At 36.4% G+C, this 19,169-nt stretch overlaps 1 protein-coding gene across 4 annotated transcripts in view; it reads left to right on the forward strand.

Annotated features, from left to right (window-relative positions):
* Positions 1–19,169, forward strand: part of SECISBP2L (SECIS binding protein 2 like) — a 58,434-nt gene that overhangs the window by 17,046 nt on the left and 22,219 nt on the right. For 2 of the 4 annotated variants that reach the window (XM_055279044.2, XM_063640693.1), the window contains exons 5-13: positions 792–1,021; positions 1,302–1,326; positions 1,988–2,103; positions 10,510–10,644; positions 12,428–12,508; positions 13,041–13,208; positions 13,353–13,494; positions 17,257–17,426; positions 18,201–18,333. In XM_055279044.2, coding sequence (XP_055135019.2) covers positions 792–1,021; positions 1,302–1,326; positions 1,988–2,103; positions 10,510–10,644; positions 12,428–12,508; positions 13,041–13,208; positions 13,353–13,494; positions 17,257–17,426; positions 18,201–18,333 — 1,200 coding nt within the window. The remainder of the gene's footprint in view (positions 1–791; positions 1,022–1,301; positions 1,327–1,987; positions 2,104–10,509; positions 10,645–12,427; positions 12,509–13,040; positions 13,209–13,352; positions 13,495–17,256; positions 17,427–18,200; positions 18,334–19,169) is intronic. The other 2 variants (XM_055279045.2, XM_063640694.1) reach the window with 1 other exon arrangement.

The following is a 19,169-nucleotide window of genomic DNA, read 5'->3' on the forward strand; positions in this document are numbered from 1 at the left end:
TACTATTGTTCTTAGTAGCAAAACTCTAAAACAACTCAGGTATCTCATCAGTGGTACAAAGGATAAGTACACTGTGGTATATTCATGTAAAGGCTTTAGAAATACAGAAATCCATGGCAAATGTATAAAGAAAAGTGAGGGAATGATACGCACAGAATTCAGAATAGATGGTAAACTCTGGGTAAGAAAACGGTATAGTAGTGGAGGGGAGCACACAGCGACCTTCAAAAGATTGACGATGTTCTCTTTCCTAAATGGTTGATGGTGGTTTTAGTATTTTAGTGATATATTTTATTCTATTTTCATAATAAAAACATATAGGCTGGGCGAGGTAGCTCATGCCTGTAATCCCAGCATTATGGGGGGTCAAGTCGGGTGGATCGCTTGAGCTCAGGGATTTGAGACCAGCCTGGGCAACATGGCGAAACCCTGTCTCTACAAAAAATAACCCTGGTGTGGTGGTGGTGCGTGCCTGTAGTCCCAGCTACTTGGGACGCTGAGGTAGAAGGATTGCTTGAGCCTGGGAGGCAAAGGTTGCAGTGAGCCAAGATTGCGCCACTGCCCTCCAGCCTGGGAAACAGACTGAGACCCTGCCTCAAGAAAAACAAAAAACATTATGAACCAACTTACCAGGAACATCTTACCTTTTAATGACCTTTTCAAAAAGTTGTCACCTATTTCTTCATTTATGAAGTTTGGTGTCTATTTTCTTACAATCTTAATGATGATTTAATGAGAATTTATCAATTTGTTCATCACAAAGAATTGTCAAACTTTCCTTGCCTTTGTAGATTTCCCATCAGATATCGCTAACAAGTCTCTCTCAGAGACCACTGCAACAATGCTCTGGAAGTCCAAGGGCAGGAGAAGAAGAGCATCCCACCCTACTGCTGAATCTTCTAGTGAGCAGGGGGCTAGTGAAGCCGACATTGACAGTGATAGTGGTTACTGCAGTCCCAAACACAGCAACAACCAGCCTGCAGCAGGGGCTTTGAGAAATCCTGATTCTGGGACCATGAATGTATGTGACATCATCTTGATTTCTTTATTGGTCATTGATATCAGTATTATTATTTTGCATCCTCTGCTAAGCTTAAGTATCTGTTTCCATTAACAATTCCTGTAGTAATAGGATAGTTACAAATGTATTTTGTATTTTATTAATAAAAGTGTTCATTTATGAATAAGTATAATATTGTGATATGCGTGCTTCACACTAGGATAAATTATAAAACATTTAGCAAAGTATGTAATGTTGGTTCTCAAGTAGAGTATAATTGTCTTTTTGTTTCTTTTTTTAGCATGTGGAATCATCTATGTGTGCAGGTACTTGTTTCTGCATTGTGTTTTTGCTATACTTTCTACTTTGTCCATATCAGAGTTTTCCTTTTAAGCATGAGGCTTGCTGATACTGCAAAAAAAAACTTAGCAATCTTCCAGAAATTCAAGGTAATTTGGAAGTACAGTTTTGCTGATCAGCTTGAGAAAATACCAGCTGGAGATATTCTGTAAGAGGACACTTGTATTACTAAGAGCTGTAGTACTGCTTAGAAGTTTATAGGGCCGGGTGAGGTGGCTCATGCCTCTAATCCCAGCAGTTTGGGAGGCCGGAGGCGGGTGGATCACCTGAGTTCAGGAGTTCGAGACCAGCCTGGCCAACATGATGAAACCCAATCTCTACTAAAAATACAAAAAAGTTAGCTGGACGTGTGGTGAGCGCCTGTAATCCCAGCTACTTGGGAGGCTGAGGCAGGAGAATTGCTTGAACCTGGGAGGCGGAGGTTGCAGTGAGCCAAGATCTCGCCACTGCACTCCAGCCTGGGCAAGAAGAGCGAAACTCTGTCTCAAAAAAATAAAATAAAAGGTTTATAGAAAAATTTTCACTATTACATTTCTAGTGACTGAATTTCAGTACGCGAAGTCAGGTCAATTTAGGTTTTCCTATCTTTTATAAGTAAATTATAATTTAAAATTTCATTTGTTATAGGTGGTGTAAATTGGTCCAATGTAACTTGCCAGGCAACTCAGAAAAAACCTTGGATGGAAAAAAATCAGACATTTTCTAGAGGTGGAAGGCAAACTGAACAAAGAAATAATTCACAGGTAATTCGAATTAGGTTGGAGAAAATTGATTAGGTGTGAGATGAATCATTTTAGATTTGTTAGTTACAGTGGTGTAGTGGATATGCACATTGATTTGGAAGTGAACTATCATGTGTAACTTTAAAATGGCTTAGCTAATAAACTTACTTAAATAATGAAACAAAATGGCAAAGTGTTGAGTGGGTATATATGGTACCATTTTTCTACATTTCTGTATATTTAAATATTTTATAATGTTAAAAAAGGATGCCCTTTTATCCTGTTTCATTTGCCATGTCTTTTTCCCATATAAAAATTCAAAAGCATTTTGTGCTTTAAGTATTGATTCTTTGATCTTAAGGATTGTAGCCTTGTCCACGTGTCTTTGCTTAACTGTAAATACCCTTTTGTGCTAATGGCAGTGCCATAGTGATGGCTTGCCAATGAGGTAGTCAGACAGGGCAGTTTCCTGAGGCCCAGAGGAACAAGGTGTAACTGCAGTACAGTAGAGCAGGCTGTGCACTGCCATAAACTACCCATAACTGTATCTTCCTGCTTTGGTTGGCTGTAACATCAGGGAGTTGTTTAATGGTCATTATTTTTCCTTTTCATTTTTTAGATGACCTTCTTGGATTCCTTAACTCTATTTAAGGAATTAAAACTATCATATGACTATATGGAAATGTTCATCTGTGAATAAACTTAAATAGGAGCAAGTTACTAGTGGGTTAAATATACTAACTCTTTGCCTGTTCCTTTGCCTCCCTGGAATGAAATACAGGTTGAGCATCCAAGAAAAAAGTTTCAGATTTTAGAGCATTTTGGATTTGGGATTGGGATTTTAGAGCATCTGAAACTTTTTTCTTTTTAGTCGACACATGATAACTGTACATAGTTATAAAGTATAGTGTGATATATTGATATATGTATACAATGTGTAATGATCAAATCAGGGTGATTAACATATCCGTCATCTCAAACACAGATCATTTCTTTGTTTTGGGAACATTCAGAATCCTGTCACCTATTTGAAAATAAACATTAAATTATTGTTAACTGTAGTCACCCTACCAGGGCTATAGAACACTAGAATTTATTCCCTCTATGTAACTGTACTTTTGCATTTGTTGACCAACCTCTCCCTATCCCTCTCCGTTAACCCTTCCCAGCCTCTGGTAACCCCTATTCTACTCTCTACTTCTGTAAGATCAACCTTTTTAGCTTCCACATGTGAGTGACAACGTGTGTTATTTATCTTTCTGTGCCTTGCTTATTTCACTTAACATATTGTCCTCTAGGCTCATCCATGTTGCTGTGAATGACAGGATTTTGTTCTTTTTATGGCTGAATAGTATTCCATTGTGTATATATACCACATTTCTTCATCCATTCATCTGCTGAATGACACTTAAGTTGATTTCATATATTGGCTATTGTGAATAATGCTGCAATAAAGAAGAGAGGCAGATATCTCTTTAACATACTGACGGCCTTTTCTTTGGATCTAGCAGCGGGATTGCTGGATCATATGGTAGTTCTTTTTTAGTTTTTCGGGAAACTTTATACTATTTTCTGTAGTGGTCATACCAATTTACATTCCCAAGATCAGTGTGTATACGAGTTTCCTTTTCTCTGCATCCTCACCAGCATACCAGCATTTTTTTTTTTTTTTTGTCTTTTTGAGAATAGCCATGCTGAGATAAGAAAATACCTCATTATGGTTTTGATAAATGCATTTCCCTGATGATTAGTGATGCTGAGCATTTTTTCATGTATGCCTTCTTTTGAGAAATGACTGTTCAAATCATTTGCCCATTTTTTTAATTGAAAAATATGAAACTTTTTTAGTGCCATGACGCCACAAGTAGAAAATTCTACACATAAGTACTTAACACAACTTTGTTTAATGCACACAGTTATTTAAAATATTGTGTGAAATTACCTTCAGGCTATTTGTATAAGGTGTATGTGAAACACAAGTGAATTTCTTGTTTAGTCTTGGATCCCATCCCCAAGATACCTCAGTATGTATATGCAGATATTCTAGAATCTGAAAAAATCTGAAATTCAAAACACTGCTGGTCCCAAGCATTTCAGATAAGGAATAACTCAACCTGTACTTCATATGTACCTTAACATTAATTAGGCTGTCAAAAAAACAAAATAATTCACTCTTCCCTGTGGTTATTGCAAAAACAAATCATTTGTGGCAAGCTTGTGAGGCAGTCTAACTTCATTTGATTAAAAACAAAAGAGCTAAAAGAGGAATCATTTATGTAGATTAGATAAACGAATTCTACGTAATATTTACATATGGGCTGAAATTTTCTGCTGAGACTGTAATTGCTAGTCCTACCCATGTTTACAGTTTCAGTACTATTGGTTTTGGTATCAGTAGCTCACTAGAGAGGAAATAATACTGAGATGAAAATCATTTTATCTCTTTCTCAAAACTTGATGAGGAATGTTAAAAGAACAAAAAAGAAAACTTTGCAAATATATATGGCACCAAAGAACTAGAGCCAGATGTTTGATAATGTATTTGCTTTCTACTTCTGATGCTTTGTTATCCTTGTACTTTACTTAAGTGTATTTGTTTGATTTTTGAGATGCAGAATCTTTTTAAGTCAAAATGTTTTTTCCCTGTTTGCAATTTCTGATTGTTTTTAGGCTCTAAACATCTTTTAGAAATCAAATAAATATTGACCTGTATGTTCTGCTACTTTTTATAATATAATATTTCAGGGCATTTTTATCTGAGATTTATTTTGATCCATGGTAAAACAAAATGAAGTAGATTTTCAAAGTAGTTAACCAGTTGTCCTAACATTCTTTCCCTGGTTTGTGTTTCCATTTTAGTGATTTGCTGATTTCTTTCTTTTTTTTTTTTTTTTTTTTTGAGACAGAGTCTTTCTCTTGTTGCCCAGGCTGGAATGCAGTGGCACGAACTTAGCTCACTGCAACCTCCGCCTCCCGGGTTCAAGTGATTCTCCTGCCTCAGCCTCCTGAGTAGCTGGGATTACAGTTGCCTGCCACCACGTCTGGGTAATTTTTGTATTTTTAGTAGAAACAGGGTTTCACCATGTTGGCCAGGCTGGTCTCGAACTCCTGACCTCATGATCCACCTCGGCCTCCCAAAGTGTTGGGATGACAGGGGTGAGCCATGGCACCCAGCCTACTGATTTCTTATATGTTATTTTGGGGCTACTTGTTTTGTTCAGTTCATCAGATTTTTGCACCTATACCATGCTGTTTAATTACAGGAATTTTAAACATCCTTACCGGTGTTTTAACATTGGGTAATATAGATCATTTCTTTAGTCTAGTATAGGTCTAATTTTAAATGATGGAAATGTCCAACAACGATAAACTGGATTAAGAAAATGTGGCACATATACACCATGGAATACTATGCAGCCATAAAAAATGATGAGTTCATGTCCTTTGTAGGGACATGGATGAAACTGGAAAACATCATTCTCAGTAAACTATCGCAAGGACAAAAAACCAAACACCGCATGTTCTCACTCATAGGTGGGAATTGAACAATGAGAACTCATGGACACAGGAAGGGGAACATCACACTCCAGGGAGTGTTGTGGGTTGGGGGGAGGGGGGAGGGGGGAGGGACAGCATTAGGAGATATACCTAAATGACGAGTTAATGGGTGCAGCAAACCAACATGGCACATGGATACATATGTAAGAAACCTGCACATTGTGCACATGTACCCTAAAACCTAAAGTATAATAATAAAAAATTAAAAATTTAAAAAAAAAAATCCAAAAACTTGAAATCTTTTAAAACAGCTTTATTTTATGGAATAGGTTGAAAAGTAAAAGAGATTTAAAAAAAAAAGATTATATACAATGTAAAAGTCTCATTTCTCCTCTGCATCTCCTTGACTTCTCCTCTCCCGCATACCTCTCCCACTTCGAGTAATTTCTTGTAGTCTTCCGGAGTTTTTTCACTTCATCATAAGTAAATAGAAGTATATATCTTATTTTTGTTCTTTCTTTACATAAAAGAGCATATCTACTCTGTTCTCTGCTTTGCTCACTTAACACTGTATCTTGGAGACATTTCATAATTTCCATATTACTACGTAAAGGGCTTCTACACTTTTTCCTTTTAGACAACTCGTAATATTGTGTGGATATAATCTTGTTGATTTCTGTAGTCTTACCAGTGGACACTTGAGTTGTTTGCAAACTGTTGCTGTTATAGACATGCTGCTGTGTCATTTAGAAATGTGTATGTATAAAATCAGTTTTTAGTTAGGGACTGCTGAGTCAAAAGGTAAATTCATCTGTTGTTTTGGTAAATATCACCAGATTGTATCAGTTTGCATCCTCAACAACAATGTGGAAAGTGCCTAGTTTCGTACGGCTTCAGATATAGTGTGTTTTCAGGATTTTGGGTGTATGCCAGTTAGATAAAAATTATGTCTTAATGTAGTTGATCATTCTTCCATGTGTTTAAGGAGCATTTGTATTTACTTCTTTTCCTGTGAACTTACCTGGTCCTATCCTTTGCTCATTTTTTGAATCTTGATCTATTTCTTTCTTTTTTGGGGTACATTTTAAAATCAGTTTGATCAAGTTTTTATCAAATTCCTGAAGTTACTTGGAGTCTTTAATATGTAATACAAGTTGCAAATATTTTGCTAGGCTTTCCTTTTTATTTTTTACTTTGCTCATTATTATCATGATTATTGCCATGCACAGTTTATTTTTAAAATAACATTAAGAAGTTTATAAATTGACTTTATTGGTCCTTTTTTTATGGCTTCTAAAGGGTTTTAAATCATAGTTGGAAAAGCTTTGCCCCTACTCCAAAGCTGTAAAGGAATTTGCTTGTTTTTTCCTCTAGTGTATTCATGGCCTTGCTTTTTACATTTAAATCTTTATTCCATTTAGAGTTTTTCTTGGTATATGATGTAAGATATGATCCTACTTTGTAATTTTGAAGTGACTTTTTAAAATCTTCCAGCACCATTTGTTGAAAAGTTGACGTCTTCTTCACTGACTTTTAATTACCTTTATCACTTACTAAATTCCCAAATATATTGGAATCCATTTCTGGACTTTCTAATCGGTTCCATTGGTATTTAAATTAATCTGTAAACTTAGAGAGAATCAGCTACCTTTATGATGTGTCATCTTTCTATGCAAAAACAATATGTCTTCCTATTTTTGAATCTTTTTTTTTTTTTTTGAGACGGAGTCTTGCTCTGTTGCCCAGGCTGGAGTACAGTGGCACAATCTCAGCTCACTGCAACCTCCACCTCCTGGGTTCAAGTGATTCTCCTGCCTCAGCCTCCACCCAAGTAGCTGAGATTACAGGTGCCTGCTACCACCTGTGGCTAATTTTTGTATTTCAGTAGAGACCAGGTTTCACCACATTGGCCAGACTGGTCTCGAACTCCTGACCTCAAGCGATTCACCCGCTTTGGCCTCCCAAAGTGCTGGGATTACAGGCATGAGCCACCGCACCTGACTTGAATCATTTTTTTGTGTTCTTTAGAAGTGGTGTAAGGCAGGCATGGTGGCATGCACCCATAGTCCTAGCTACTTGGGAGGCTGAGGTGGGAGGAGCGCTTGAGCCCAGGAGTTTGAGGTTACAGTGAGCTATGATGGCGCCACTGCACTCCAGCCTGGGCGACAGAATGAGACCCTGTCTCAGTTAAGCAGTCAGTCAATAAATGGAATAAATCAAATAAATGGAAGTGTTGTAAAGTTTTCTTTAAATGAGTTTGTACGTATTCTTAGTGGCAATTTCTAATATTTTTTTCCTTTTTATTGTAAATGGGGTATGAAAACTTTAAAATTTTTAAATTAATTTGTGCTACTCATTTAAGAATCTTAATATATATTCAAAGCTGTAGCTTCTGCTTTGTTTTGTTCAGTATACCCTCTTTCTATCAACAAAACTCTTTCTTAGAAGAGCTGACAAAAAGTATTTCGATGTCATGAGGTTATTGATTCATTCATGAGTTTATTGGAATACTTGCACATTTGGCTCACGTGAACTTTGTTGGGACCATTAGTTTGGGGGTTTTAATTTAATCCTGGTGCTTTTTGTCTCAAAGTGTAAGAATCAGGTTGCATTTGTTTTTAAAGGAACTTGTTTTACTGTTTGTAACACCATTAATGCATATATATGTATTATTGCATATATATATTAGCTGGGTGTGGTGGCATGTGCTTGTAGTCCCAGCTACTTGGGAGGCTGAGGCAAGAGAATCACTCGAGCCTAGGTGTTCAGGCTGTAGTGAGCTATGATCAAGCCACTGCACTCCAGCCTGGGCAACAGAGCAAGATCACGTCTCTAATTCTGGTTTACAACAGCAAGCGTAAGAATCCAGGTGGTTCCAGGTCTTTGTGTGCATCTGTTTGATTTCAGAATCCAAGGCCTGTGTACCAGCACCTTCTTTCCAATTTGCAGTTGTTAGAATTTTGGAGTAGCTGTTACTGAAGATTATACTTTTCATATCTTTTAAGTGTCCTGGTTAGGAGAGGCATTTACTGTTAGCTACATTTGGTACTTGAGAGGTAACTTGAAATGTCTTAAGAGTCTTAGAATGCTTAATTTTTTTTTCTTGCCCATATGACAGTTGAATATTTTGCATATTTGTTAATGGGATTTTTTGGTCTGTTTCGGCTGCTATAAGATAATGCTATAGACTCAGTGACTTATGAACAACAGAAGTTTATTTCTTTCAGTTCTGGAGGGTGGGAAGTCCAAGGCACTGGCAAATTCGATGTCCAGTAAGGGTCTGCTTCCTGATTCATAGGTGGCTGTCTTCCAGCTTTGTCCTTATGTGGTAGAAGGGGTGAAGGAGGTCTCTGGGGTTTCTTATATGAGGTCACTAATCCCATTTGTGATGGCTGTGTCCTCATAACTTAATCACCTCCCAAAGGCCGCACTTTCAAATACCATCTCATGGGTGGAGGGAGTATTAGGATTTTAATACATGAATTTTGGGAGACAGAAACATTTTAGTCCATAACATACAATAATAATACTAATTTATGTGATTGAATAAAAGCTTATTCTCTTCAATCTTGGAAACAAGATTTGTATTAAATAATTCTCCTGTTTTATCTATTTTATAAAAAAATAAACTGCAAGTATCAGAAGACTTACAGTAGTTAAATTAAAGAGTAGCTGGGCACGGTGAATCATGCCTGTAATCCCAGCACTTTGGGAGGTGAGGCAGGAGGATCCCTTGAGCCCAGGAGTTCTAGACCAGCCTGGACAATATGGGTAGACCCTGCTTCTACAGAAAATAAAAAAAAATTAGCTGGGTGTGGTGGTGCACACCTGTGGTCCTAGCTATTTGGGAGGCTGAGGTGAAAGAATCACTTGTGCCCAGGAGGTTGAGGCTGCAGTGAGCCTTGATCGCACTACTGCACTCCTGCCTGGGTGACAGAGTAAGATCCTAACTGAAAAAGTAATATAAAAGGCCAGGCATGTGACTCATGCCTTAATCTCAGTACTTCGAGAGGCCAAGGTGGGAAGATTGCTTGAAGTCAGCAGTTCGAGACCAGCCTGGGCAACATATCGAGACCCCCTGTCTCTACAAAAATACAAATAAAACAATTAGCTGGGTGTGGTGGCATGTGCTTGTAGTCCCAGCTACTTGGGAGGCTGAGGCAAGAGAATCACTCGAGCCTAGGTGTTCAGGCTGTAGTGAGCTATGATCAAGCCACTGCACTCCAGCCTGGGCAACAGAGCAAGATCACGTCTCTAAAAAAAATAAGTAAGTAAGTAATATGCAGTTTCCCCCAGTGGTAACATCTTGCAAAACTGTAGTGCAATATCACACCCGGATATTGGCCATGATACAGTCAAGACGCAGAACAGATCCATCATCACAAGGACCCCCCTGTTGGCTTTCATAGCCACATCAACTGCTCCTTATCCCCTAGAATCCACTGATCTATTCTCCGTTTCTAATTTTGTTGTTTCAATAGATTTTGTATGCCTTCATACAGTCTTTTTGGGATTGGCCTTTTTCACTTCCATGGTTCTCTGGATGTTGAGTTTATCAATACTGTAGTTTATTCCATTTTGTGGTTGATACAGACTTCTATACTATGATCTGGATATGCCACAGTTAGTTTAACTGTTCACCCACTATAGAACATCTGGTTTGTTTCCTGTTTTCACTTTTGTGAATAAAGCTGCTAGTAAATATTCATGTCGAGGGGAAGAAAGCAATGTGCATTAATTGTCTCATTTTTCTATTTTTCTTATAAGTACCTTATTTGTCAGAAACTTGATCTTTAAAATAAGTGATGCACTTGGTGAAAATTTATTGAGTTGTACACTTGTGTGTACTTTTCTGCCAGTGTTATATACTTGAGTGAAACATTTATTTAAAAATAATTAGATTTTTTTTCCCCTCTGGGGTTTACTTAGGTTGGATTCAGATGCCGAGGACACAGTACTTCCTCAGAAAGAAGACAGAATTTGCAAAAGAGACCAGATAATAAGCATTTAAGCTCTAGTCAATCCCATAGAAGCGATCCAAATTCTGAGTCTTTATATTTTGAGGTATTTTTTTCAAACTCTATTTGTAAGCTGTTATAGGAAATGTTCCCATTAAGAAATTAATTTGTTACATTGTGAACATTGTGAGTACTTTTTATGTCTTAACATGTGATTCTAATATTAAATTATAAATTACTCAGAAGTATTAACTCATTTTTGTCTTGGTTATATATATTTAATCTAACATTAATTTTACTGATGTTTATTTTTATAAATTTTTGTCCTGTGTCTTCATCATTTTGAGGTAATGTATAGAGGTAGAACTTGATTTCATGTGGACTTTATTTAGTATGGAGCTTTTTCACTTAATTTTTGTTGTTATTCAATCCATTTGAAAAGCTTTTCAGATTTGAGTAGTTCAGTCTAGTTAAGTTGTGCTGCCAGCCAGGAGAATTTTAGAGAAGGAAGAAAAATGTTTTACTTTCTCTGATAGACAGTTCATATCCTAATTGCATTGTTATTCGTCTAACAGATTCTTCCTGGTGGTCTAGTATATGTGTGCAGTAAGGTGCTCTGAATGATACATTAAGGTGAATAGACCTGCTATCTTTGGGAAAGTTGCTGTGTAGTAGGAGAATGTAGGCATATACACACCTAATACTTAGTTGAGTGTGGTTAGAGTTGAGCGCAGAGACAGGTCACTGGATTTGTGGCAGGGTAGGTAACATTTGAAATGAATTTAAGAAACAAGTAGAATTTGTATGTGTCAAGATGTTTTTCACCACACATCTCTGGTAACTCATTTGAGCAACTCATTTTGGTTGGATCATAAATTCTATTAAATGAGTTAATAGATGGGAGATTAAACTGGAAAACTTGCTTGAGGTCAGAGGATAGAAATCAATAATATGCTGGGCGTGGTGGCTAACGCCTGTAATCCCAGCACTTTGGGAGGCTGAGGCGGGCAGATCACTTGAGGTCAGGAGTTTGAGACCAGCCTGGCCAATGTGGTGAAACCCCATCTCTACTAAAAATACAAAAAATTAACTGGGCATGGTGGCAGGTCCCTGTAATCCCAGCTACTTAGGAGGCTGAGGCAGGAGAATTGCTTGAACCCAGGAGGCGGAGGTTGCAGTGAGCCAAGATTGTGCCATTGCACTCTAGCCTGGGCAACAATAGCGAAACTCCATCTCAAAAAAAAAAAAAAAAAAATCAATAATATGTTAGATAAGTTTAGTAATTGAGCCAAAGGACTTGAGAGTATATCTCAATTATTCTATCAAGAATAGTTTCAATATATCCAGATCTGGCAATTGTAGTACATGTACTCAACTGTACTATTGGTTCTATACTTATATTTAAAGATATTAGATATAATTTTCAGGATAAAGGAAGATATTAATAAATTAATTTCAGTGGAAAATATTTTTTTTAACCTTATTGGCAATCATATGGAGTAATGCAGAACAAGGAATATATTAATAAAGTTTACATGAAGCTGTCTGTTAAACACTTTTTCAAATTATCTGAATGTGATAAAACCCAGTTTGAATTTCTTTTCAATTACCCACCTATCTGAAGGTAGAATTATTAATAAAAATGAAATAGTAGGTGCAGAAATCCAAAAAATGGAGATGTGTGGATACGCCCCTGTCCTTCAATAATTAAATTGTTTATGTTTTAGCATGTGAGAAATGACATTTCCTCTTTAAGACCGACTTTGAATAATTCAGTAGTAGAATACAAGAAATAACTTCCTCATTTTTCAATACTTCTAAGCATTATAAAAAGTTTTTTTTAGGAGTTTGCCTTGAACTCTTTTTACTTAAAATGTGAAATATTTCAGGATGAAGATGGGTTTCAAGAACTAAATGAGAATGGAAATGCTAAGGATGAGAATATTCAACAAAAACTTTCTTCTAAAGTAGTAAGTAACTCTTTAAAAAGAAAAGCAAAATATAACATCTTTTGAACAGTGGCTATGTTGAAGGGAAATATTAAAGATAAGTGTAAAGGCACATGGAGCAGCAGAGTGTGCAGGAGATGGTGTTTAGTACCTATCTTTAATATTTCTTTCCAGCATAGCCTGAACAAAGATAATTCTCTATGAAATCCACAGTTCTATTACTAAAATACCATTAATTAAATGATATCATCATACAACATACAATCTGTACGGAAATTTTCCCAACTGTTGCAAAATTTTACTTTGGATGTATTTGGTTTTATTTCATTCAAGGATCCAGGCAGCCATCACCCACTGCATTAAGCTGTTTTGTCCCTTTATTATTTCCCAGTCTGAAATGGTCCCACTGTCAAATCCTGTTCTTTATGACACTGAATTCTTTGAAGAGTCTAGTCCGGTTGTACTGTAGAACCTCCCACATTCTGGATCCTTTTTCCTTATGATTGACTTTTATGGGATCACTAACAAATGTTTTTTTTTCTGGTTACCATAGTTGGATGATTTACCTGAAAACTCACCAATCAATATAGTTCAGACTCCAATTCCCATTACCACCTCAGTTCCTAAACGTGCAAAAAGTCAGAAGAAGAAAGCTTTAGCAGCAGCCCTTGCCACAGCTCAAGAATATTCAGAAATAAGTATGGAGCAAAAAAAATTACAGGTACATATTCATTTTTATGAACAAATGTGATAGTTTACTTGCTAGGTTTGATGGAATAGATAGAAGGAGTGATAAATATAGTCATCTTAAAATGGCAGTTTCATACTGTAACAAAAAAATTAATTTTTTATATTTATTTTGTAGGAAGCTTTATCAAAAGCAGCTGGAAAAAAGAATAAAACACCTGTGCAGCTAGATTTAGGGGACATGTTAGCTGCTCTGGAAAAACAACAGCAGGCAATGAAAGCACGGCAAATTACTAACACCAGACCTCTGTCATATACAGGTGATATCATTAGTCTGAGCAATTTGCTGTTTGTCTCTGGTAATATCTGTTAGATGTTGTTAATCGAAATTTTTAAAATTTTATATATGTATGTGTGTATGTATATATATGTATGTGTGTTTGTGTGTATTTTAAGTCAGCTTAAACCACAAGCCTTGAGATCGTCCATGCTCCTTTTCTTTCCACACCTAGTCCTTTAACACGTCCTGTCTGTCCTGCCTGCAAAACATGTCCATACTCTAACTACTCACCAGATTTCTTGCCACCACAGTAGCCCCCATTATTGTACAGTACTAGACTGAGTAGCTTCCTTACTACTACCTGCTTTTCCCTCCCCACAACCCCTAGTCTGCGTTAAAAGGAGTGACCTTTTTAAAATGTAAGCTGGATTATATCACTTCACTGCTCAGAATCCTCTGATAGTGCTTCATTTCACTTGGCATGAAGCCAGACTCCTAACTAAAGCCATATTTTAGCTGACCCTATTACCTTTTTGCCTTCATCACCATTCTCTCCTAACACACTCTGCTCTAGCCACATTAGCAGTCCTCAGACACACCCAGCATGATCCTAGCTCAGTATCTGTGGCCTTACTATTCCCTTTTCCTGGGATGCTCTTTCTTCAGGTATCAGCATAGTTTGCTTCCCTCAGCTTCTTTAGATCTTTGCATAAATGTCAGTTGGTATGCATTTTGACTCACCCAAATTTTTTCTTTTTCAAAGATTGAAATAAAAAAAATCCCAAGTAATCTGGCTCTCTTAAATTATCCAGTTTAAAACTCAGTTGCATACAAGGGTTTTGATCAGATTGTTTGTATGTGTATATGAGAAAACGATCTGGCTTTCTACTGAAACAGTAATTTCTATTTTAACAAACCTTGTCAGATTTAGAGCTCAGCTTTTCTGTGTTCCCTCATTTCTTTTCATAGTCTTTTTTTAGAGGGTGAGGAATAGAACAAAGGAACAGGAAAGGTACCAATGTACAGCACCAGCACCGATGCTGAGAGGCAAAATTGAATTTTGTGTTTCTTCTGATCCTATGTAAAGGGACAATTACTTATTAGACAGAAAGATAAATTACAACGTATAATTTTAACCTGTGTGCAAAATGTTTAAACCTATCTAGTTACCAATCCACTATGAACCTTTGTTATTACAATAGTTATTTGTAATAACTATTATTACAAATAGTACTGAATGTATATAAAGCTTTAGAGTTGCATGTTGAGATGGGGAGAGTGGCAGTAATCTCTCACTTAAGAGTAAAAATAGGGAATAAAACTGACAGTTAGCAGTGTTCTGGAGGCGGTATGGCCTAGTAGCTAAAAGCAGGGGCCCTGGAATCAAGTTGCCTTTGTTTGAATCCTGTACTTCCATGTATTTCATTGGCAAGTTACTTAACCTTCCTGTGCTTCAGTTTCCTCACATTAATATGAGAGTACCTACTTGAGGATTGTCTTGAGAATTAGATGAGATGATATATGTAAAGTGCTTAGAGTATCTGGGTTATAATCACTCAATAAATGTTTAATATTATTATAGAGACAAGATTAACCTGTGATATTTCCGATGGCTTATTGTTACAAATTCGATTAATTTAGCAACTGTTAATATATGTTTATATATGTACATATATACAGTATATATGTCTATATTATATACATATATACAGTATATACTGCTAAATATATACGTTTATATATGTATACATATACTGTTAATATACGTAAATAAATGTATATATTTAGCAGTTGCTAAATGTTAATATAATTATATTACTATAAATTATGTAACTATATATTTTATATATAATGATATATCTTTTTTAATATATATACACCCATATATACACATGTTCAAGAAAAGGGTGAGACTGATCATGATGAAAAAGAATTATAGGGAAATGATGGATCTGGAAGCAGGTCAATGATGACTCCAGACTCTGTCTTGGATGACTGTGGTGGTGATAACGGCTGCGATGTTACTACACAAAATAGGGATTATAGAAGAATTTTGTTGGGAAGAGCGGATGCTGCCTGTTGTATTTTAAATGCTAGCATGGGAGATTCTGGTGGTTCCTATTTAGCATATAGTTATGAATGTATAGTTTAGGTTACAAGTCAGTGAGTTTCAAATACAGATGATTGTTGAAGTTGTGGAAATCAGATTGTTAGGGGAAAGAAAAATTAGGAAAAAGATGTTCACAGACAAAGACTTGTGGAATGCTCACATTTAAAGGATAAGAGGAAGAAGAACAAGAAACATAGATTTGAGAAAGAATAAAAAAAATAAAGGAGTGTAATGTTACAGAAGGCAAGGATAGAATTTTGAGGAAAAGGATGTAGTCCTTGGTACCAAATGCTGAAGAAAACTAGAGTAGAATGAAGAGTCAGAGAATTGTATTTGGCAATTGCAAGATTATGTGTGACCTTCACAATACGTTTCAAGAGAATGGGTTGGGCAGAGGTGAAATTGTAATGATTTGAAAAGTGATAGTGAGAGAAAAACTGTTTAGAAGTTTAATAGGGAAGGAAAGGGGAATGATGGCATCTTAGCTTGAAGGGAAGTCAGTCAAGGGAAGGGTTTTTAGTTGGTGTGCCTTTTTAAAAAAACCTTTCTTTTTTTTAGATAGAAGATTTTAGCATCTTATTAGGGGATCAAGAAAAAAGTCAAGGGTCAGGGAGGAACATGAAAGATGCAAGGGTATAGGAATAGAGTTAGATCCTAGAGGATCTAGAGGAACTGAGATGGGATATTAAGAATAAAGACAGTTGGTGAGCCTTGGACAGGACTAAGGATGTCTGCCACCTCCTTTCAGGTGGTTTGTAAGTTTATATTGGATAGCATCTTCTCAGGGAAGTGGCAGGAAAGCTCTGCTAGAGTGAGAGGACTGAGGTTGGGGATTTAGGTATAGTAAAGGATTGGAAGAAGCCAGTAGAAACTGAGGGTATCAACCAGACATAAAAGAATTACTGAGACCGGGTGTAGTGGCTCACGCCTGTAATCCCAGCACTTTGGGAGGCTGACGCGGGCGGATCACAAGGTCAAGAGATCAAGACCATCCTGGCCAACATAATGAAACCGTCTCTACTAAAAATACCAAAATTAGCTGGGCATGGTGGCATGTGCCTGTAATCCCAGCTACTCGGGAGGCTGAGGCAGGAGAATTGCTTGAACCCAGGAGGCGGAGGTTTCAGTGAGCCGAGATCGTGCCACTGCACTCCAGCCTGGGCAACAGAGTAGACTCCATCTCAAAATAAATAAATAAATAAATAAATAAATAAATAAATAAATAAAATTACTGAATGAGGCTGAGTGCATCTGAGTGGGTAAAATCATTATTCTTTACTGACCAACTGAAATAAGGAGAGAAGTGATAGATAAGATATCTTACATAAGGACAAATAGCAGATGCAGTAGGAATAAGAAGGGGTGCAGCATTGTGAAGTTTCAAAGGTAGAATGGTTCTGACTGAAGACTAGTTGCAAGGAATTGCCATATTTGAGGGTTGCACAGGAGAGTAGAACTAATTATTTATCCCTATAATGGACCTCTAAATTGGTTAATTGCATTGGCTTAGTCTCTAAAGGATAGGTAAAAGCTGTATCTGAGGGACACTGCCTAGCCATGTGTAGTGCTCCACTGTTACGATGTCATTTTTTCCATGGGAGGAGGACGTTCTTGTTTTTGTAGTTATTGGAAATTTTGAAAGTATGTGGGATTGGCCCTAATGGTGAAACTAATGTTCCTCTTTGTTTTTAGTGGTTACTGCAGCTTCTTTTCACACTAAAGACTCTACTAATAGAAAACCTTTAACCAAAAGTCAGCCCTGTTTGACATCCTTTAATTCTGTGGACTTTGCTTCTTCTAAAGCAAAAAAAGGAAAAGAGAAGGAAATTGCAAAACTAAAACGACCCACAGCACTTAAAAAGGTAAACTGAAATCTGGTGGGATATTTATTTTATAGGATGAATAAGGATTTTAATCTGTTTTGTAAAAGTAGGTTGTGGTGTCATAGCCAACAGATTGTTGTGAGAAGTATTCATACACATGAATCTTGACGATAATGTGTTAATTTGAAGCTCAGGATATCATCAGTATCATGACTGTCTTTCATCAATATCATGACTGTAGAACAGGGCCCTGGAAAGTGAATTATTTCTGTAAGGTTAAAAAAAAAGTTAAATATGTAGTATCCCAAAACATTAGACTCCAGGAATCAGAAGCCCTGGATTTCAGTACTAACTTCAGTGCTTGCTACACATATCATTTTAGGCAACCATTTTACTCTCATCTTTCTCATCTATAAATTGGGGATTATATTTGATTTAACTCACTATTGTTAAAGGGGTCAAAATGAGATAATTCATGTCCAAATAATTGAAAACTGTAGAATGTCAATCAAATGTAACTGTATGACCTGGGTTCCAAACTTTTTAATTTAACCTTTTTTTTTTTGGAAACTCTAGTTTGCCACCTAGGATTTAAAGCATCAGATATGGTTTGATAGCTGTATATTCTATAACATAATTGCTTTTCTTTATTTTGTATGCAGTACTTCCTTCAACTTACAGTGTCTGAAATTACATTTGCCTTTTTGCCAGTTAGCCAAACTTCTCATGTTCATGTTTTATAATGTATATTGTCATCATTTGTACATAGTTGAAGAGTAATCAGTAATTGAAGACTAGTGTAATGACTTTTAGGTTATTTTAAAAGAAAGAGAGGAAAAGAAGGGGCGCTTAACTGTGGACCACAATCTTTTGGGATCCGAGGAACCAACAGAAATGCACTTAGATTTTATTGATGATTTGCCACAGGAGATTGTTTCCCAGGAAGGTAAGGAGCTCCCCCTTTCTCCTCTTCTCATGGAATGGTCTGAAATATTTTAATAGATATGTAAGCTCTCACTAGTTAATGCTCCTGATTGGAAGACGTGCTCCATATTTTACATAAATCTCTTTATTTTTTAGAGTGGTTTCTTTTAAAGATGCTTTTTTAGGGAGATGGTTAAAGAGAAGGGGACAGGTGTTATATAGTAGGCCTATGACATTTTTGAGTCTTAAATCCTGAATTTGTAGCGAACTCTCAAAATTAAGATGTCACAAATGCATGAGATCTCTGGAATTGTCACAAGTATTTTCATTTTGTTTTCTTTTACGTCCAGAATACTTTTGGCTATCTTTCTTTTTAGGGCTACTTTTCATTGAGTCATTTTTGTTGATTTTCTTGCTTTCATGGAATTAATACATATGCCACAATGAATGCAATTGCAAAGCAGAATCTAGTTAGTCAATAAGATTCAGTGTCATACAGTAAATAGCAATACATATGATTCCAGTTGGTAACTTAGCAAAACCACAGATTTCTTCTAATATTTATACCACCATAGAAGAAAGATTTTTCTGCTAGTATATGTTTATTGCCCAACTTTTTGCAACACATTTAAATCTGGTTTACACATAGATTAAGCAACAATGTTTCATTGTTTTTAGAAAAATGAGTTGATTTCTAAGGATTGTTCACCGGGGACATGTTTGTTTAGGGTTCTCTTTTATTCTCAATTTAATGATTCCCCTTGATTTTAGATGTAATCATCTGTCCGTTCATTCAGCAAATGTTTACTGAATGCTTACCCCATGTATTTGAGTAACTAGAGTGGCAGGAGGACGTTG

The sequence above is a fragment of the Symphalangus syndactylus genome, chromosome 5, assembly GCF_028878055.3.
Source record: "Symphalangus syndactylus isolate Jambi chromosome 5, NHGRI_mSymSyn1-v2.1_pri, whole genome shotgun sequence".
Lineage (NCBI taxonomy): Eukaryota > Metazoa > Chordata > Mammalia > Primates > Hylobatidae > Symphalangus > Symphalangus syndactylus.